The 5,160-nt window shown below is 43.0% G+C and overlaps 2 protein-coding genes across 2 annotated transcripts; one reads left to right on the top strand and one right to left on the bottom strand.

Annotated features, from left to right (window-relative positions):
- Positions 1 to 200: 200 nt before the first annotated feature.
- LOC134286236 (uncharacterized) lies at positions 201 to 1,982 on the bottom strand. Its single transcript, XM_062847819.1, has 2 exons — positions 1,731 to 1,982; positions 201 to 1,652 (listed from the first exon to the last, which is right to left on the bottom strand). The coding sequence occupies exons 1-2, from the start codon at positions 1,980 to 1,982 to the stop codon at positions 201 to 203; spliced, it is 1,704 nt and encodes a 567-aa protein (XP_062703803.1).
- Positions 1,983 to 2,098: 116 nt separating this feature from the next.
- LOC134286235 (uncharacterized) lies at positions 2,099 to 4,526 on the top strand. The gene is made up of 3 exons (XM_062847818.1): positions 2,099 to 2,446; positions 2,525 to 4,459; positions 4,509 to 4,526. The coding sequence occupies exons 1-3, from the start codon at positions 2,099 to 2,101 to the stop codon at positions 4,524 to 4,526; spliced, it is 2,301 nt and encodes a 766-aa protein (XP_062703802.1).
- Positions 4,527 to 5,160: the final 634 nt, after the last annotated feature.

The following is a 5,160-nucleotide window of genomic DNA, read 5'->3' as shown; positions in this document are numbered from 1 at the left end:
TTCTATTGATGACTTTTGCGAGAGCCGGCGTGAGCTTCTCTACGTGGTGAAGAGATCGATACACTTTTGGTTCGGGATGTGTACTGCTGTTGCTCTCATGTGTGTTTGTGTTCTTGTTGATATATCGGTTTATCAACCGATTTATCAATGAACTTGAGTAGTTGTTGTTTAGCAGATAATCCCGGACCAACTCTTTCTTCTCATTTTCTGATCTGCACGTCGACAACTTGAACACTCTCCCAATAAAGCCAGTGGCCGTGTTCAGTTTTTGTGTGAGAGGGTGAAATGAAAAATAATTCAAAATGCGCCCCGATGCTACAGGTTTTTTTGTACCAGTCGGTGACGATTTTTTGCTGCGCTGTGCGTATAAGCAGCATGTCAAGGTACGGCAGCTGATTATTATTTTCCACTTCACACGTGAATTGAATGTGTGAGTTGAACTCGTTGAGCGCATTTCTCACATGTTCAATCATGTCGATTGGGAGAGCGGTGATCAAATCGTCGACGTACTTTTTCAAAAATGGAATAGGAATATCAATCCCTTCAAGCACGTGATCTAGCAATGTTTCCATCACTAGATCTGCAAGAGCCGGAGACAATGGGTTACCCATTGCCGTTCCCGACTTTTGACAGTAGAAGTTGCCACGGTGTACGAAATAACTGGAGGAGAGATTGAATTTAATTAGTTCTATGAACATTTCGACATTCTTTATTGTGGTGTTTTTCTCGATCATACTCCAGTTCTTTCGCACCGCTTCTATCGCAACGTCCCGTGGAATACACGTAAACAGGCTTACCACATCGAACGAGACCAATACATAGCCTGGAGGCAGGTTGATATTGTTTATGAATGTGCAAAATTCGTATGAATTTTGCACATTGTATTTGTTGTGGTCGATCGAGCGATGTAGTATGTCTGCAAGGTACTTGGACAGATCATATGTCGGGCAATTAATGCACGATAATATGACTCTGAGTGGACTGTCCGGTTTGTGTATTTTAGGGAGCCCGTATATTTTTGGACAGGTCGCGTGGTAGGAAACCAACTTCGACCTGGTTTGTTGATCGATCATCTTCTGGTCGAAGAGCTTATTCACTAGCTTGTTGTTGTGTGTTTGTATTTTATTAGTCCAATCCGTATCGATCCTTTCGTATGTGTTCGCATCGCTGACAAGTGCATCCATCTTCTCTTCATATTCGTTTTTTAGCATGATCACAGTTTTATTGCCCTTGTCAGCGGGTACGATGTATACATCAGGATGATCACGGATAAACTTTCTACTAGTGCTAAGCGCTTCGGTCATGAAGTGTTCAACGCGGTTGGAGGTGGTGTTGAAACAACCATTCTTCCTCTTGTTCACGTAATTTTGAAGGATGTTGGTGAACTGGTTGCGGTTGGCCGCTTGAAGAATCGGATCCGGCTCAAGTTTGAGGATAGATTCCAAATCCGCAATAATCTTGAAATAAGGTATTTCTTGATTATTCTCAAACGGCAAGGCGAATTTGGGACCATATCCTAATAGAATTTTTGTGTGGTTGGGAACCTCCACGTTAGTGGTGTTCCGTTTCCAAGCATCGTTTTCGGTGAAGGAGACGGTGTTTTCAACTTCAACCCTTGCAATCAGCCGTTGAATCTTCCTCTCTATTCTAACCTTTGAAAGGCGATCTTGTTTTTTGGAGAAAGATTCTTGGCTTTGGAAAAAAGTACTGTAGATGTGCGGTAGGCTTACCTGTGTGATTTGGCTAGTGAGGCTAGCTTTGTCTCTTTCCAGCCGCTGCATTTTGTAGAAGCTGTCTTTTATCTCGGTGTTGAGAATTGTGCGCGTGAAGAGCTCCATAGCTTTTTCCAGCTTGCCTCGGTACGGACTGGCATCCTCTAGCAGCGAGTGAGTGCATCGAAAGGTGTTCTGTATGTGCGCTGGTCGTACACCTTGCCGGCGACATTGCCGCAGGAATTCTTTCCTCGATTTTTGGGCGCACATCTTCTTGACTGTTTGTGCGTACTGCTTGAATAGTGTGCGTTGCGATGGTGGAAGACTGTTGTAGAAAGTTGTAGTACTGCTGTTGGTTGACGATCGTTATTTTATCAATATCATCAATGGCGTCAACCAACAGCAGTACTACAACTTTCTACAACAGTCTTCCACCATCGCAACGCACACTATTCAAGCAGTACGCACAAACAGTCAAGAAGATGTGCGCCCAAAAATCGAGGAAAGAATTCCTGCGGCAATGTCGCCGGCAAGGTGTACGACCAGCGCACATACAGAACACCTTTCGATGCACTCACTCGCTGCTAGAGGATGCCAGTCCGTACCGAGGCAAGCTGGAAAAAGCTATGGAGCTCTTCACGCGCACAATTCTCAACACCGAGATAAAAGACAGCTTCTACAAAATGCAGCGGCTGGAAAGAGACAAAGCTAGCCTCACTAGCCAAATCACACAGGTAAGCCTACCGCACATCTACAGTACTTTTTTCCAAAGCCAAGAATCTTTCTCCAAAAAACAAGATCGCCTTTCAAAGGTTAGAATAGAGAGGAAGATTCAACGGCTGATTGCAAGGGTTGAAGTTGAAAACACCGTCTCCTTCACCGAAAACGATGCTTGGATACGGAACACCACTAACGTGGAGGTTCCCAACCACACAAAAATTCTATTAGGATATGGTCCCAAATTCGCCTTGCCGTTTGAGAATAATCAAGAAATACCTTATTTCAAGATTATTGCGGATTTGGAATCTATCCTCAAACTTGAGCCGGATCCGATTCTTCAAGCGGCCAACCGCAACCAGTTCACCAACATCCTTCAAAATTACGTGAACAAGAGGAAGAATGGTTGTTTCAACACCACCTCCAACCGCGTTGAACACTTCATGACCGAAGCGCTTAGCACTAGTAGAAAGTTTATCCGTGATCATCCTGATGTATACATCGTACCCGCTGACAAGGGCAATAAAACTGTGATCATGCTAAAAAACGAATATGAAGAGAAGATGGATGCACTTGTCAGCGATGCGAACACATACGAAAGGATCGATACGGATTGGACTAATAAAATACAAACACACAACAACAAGCTAGTGAATAAGCTCTTCGACCAGAAGATGATCGATCAACAAACCAGGTCGAAGTTGGTTTCCTACCACGCGACCTGTCCAAAAATATACGGGCTCCCTAAAATACACAAACCGGACAGTCCACTCAGAGTCATATTATCGTGCATTAATTGCCCGACATATGATCTGTCCAAGTACCTTGCAGACATACTACATCGCTCGATCGACCACAACAAATACAATGTGCAAAATTCATACGAATTTTGCACATTCATAAACAATATCAACCTGCCTCCAGGCTATGTATTGGTCTCGTTCGATGTGGTAAGCCTGTTTACGTGTATTCCACGGGACGTTGCGATAGAAGCGGTGCGAAAGAACTGGAGTATGATCGAGAAAAACACCACAATAAAGAATGTCGAAATGTTCATAGAACTAATTAAATTCAATCTCTCCTCCAGTTATTTCGTACACCGTGGCAACTTCTACTGTCAAAAGTCGGGAACGGCAATGGGTAACCCATTGTCTCCGGCTCTTGCAGATCTAGTGATGGAAACATTGCTAGATCACGTGCTTGAAGGGATTGATATTCCTATTCCATTTTTGAAAAAGTACGTCGACGATTTGATCACCGCTCTCCCAATCGACATGATTGAACATGTGAGAAATGCGCTCAACGAGTTCAACTCACACATTCAATTCACGTGTGAAGTGGAAAATAATAATCAGCTGCCGTACCTTGACATGCTGCTTATACGCACAGCGCAGCAAAAAATCGTCACCGACTGGTACAAAAAACCTGTAGCATCGGGGCGCATTTTGAATTATTTTTCATTTCACCCTCTCACACAAAAACTGAACACGGCCACTGGCTTTATTGGGAGAGTGTTCAAGTTGTCGACGTGCAGATCAGAAAATGAGAAGAAAGAGTTGGTCCGGGATTATCTGCTAAACAACAACTACTCAAGTTCATTGATAAATCGGTTGATAAACCGATATATCAACAAGAACACAAACACACATGAGAGCAACAGCAGTACACATCCCGAACCAAAAGTGTATCGATCTCTTCACCACGTAGAGAAGCTCACGCCGGCTCTCGCAAAAGTCATCAATAGAAACTTCCCCAACGTTCAACTGGGCTTCAAATGCGTCAAAACAAACAGACTGTTGTTTTCGAAGCTCAAAGATGCAACGCCGCAGTTGGAGAAGAGAAATGTGATTTACCGCATTCCCTGCGCCGATTGCGACTGCGCATACATAGGGCTGACTACGCAACAGTTGAAAAACCGTCTCTCTGGGCATCGGTCTCTCATTAACCGATACACAGATTTGAAATCTCCCGACCCGAACAGAGCGACGGAGAGGGAGGAAGAATTCAAAAAGACGGCGTTGATGGTCCATGTGATTGAAAACGAACACCGATTCGATTTACCTGGTACTAAAATTTTAGAACAGGACAATCGTTTGAACGCACTTCAAGTTCTTGAAATGTGTCACATTTTTTGTGACACCAAAACGGTTAACTATAGAACCGACACCAGTAATTTGAGTGTTGTTTACTCGGGTCTTCTGCACTCAATCACGAACGGAGAAAGATAGCAGAACATCGTCACAGCACGCTGTGATTCTCTGTTTCTGTTAATGTTTCCGTCCTTTATGTTCCATCTTTTCGTTTGACGTCTCCACTCATAGACATTTTAATTCAAACCTGTTTAGATGTGCCTAGGTGAAAGCTGTGTAAGTTTGTGCTCCGTCCAATATTTTAATTATTGTAAAAACGAATCAAGTCATTATGTCCGAAATTTGTATGTATAATTACAGTGCAATGTTGTTAGTCGTTCCATCAGTCCATGTCCAAACCTACTTGACCTAAAAACAACTTTTGATGTGAGTATTTTTTGTATAACAAATGACTTGACTACTCAAACTTTGTATGTAAATTGTAGTTTGCCCTGAAGATGAGTGAATAAACGCTCGAAACGTCGGCTTTAATTAAAACAGTTGTTTTATAAGCAACCCGAGGACCGAAAATACGCCAGCAATCGTTATCAAATATGGAATTTATTAAGAAATTCCGAGAGGAATTCTCGAAGAAATTCCTG

This window comes from Aedes albopictus, chromosome 2 (assembly GCF_035046485.1).
Source record: "Aedes albopictus strain Foshan chromosome 2, AalbF5, whole genome shotgun sequence".
NCBI lineage: Eukaryota > Metazoa > Arthropoda > Insecta > Diptera > Culicidae > Aedes > Aedes albopictus.
The sequence above is the reverse complement of the archived record's forward strand: the minus strand, read 5'-3'. Positions and strand labels throughout refer to the sequence as shown.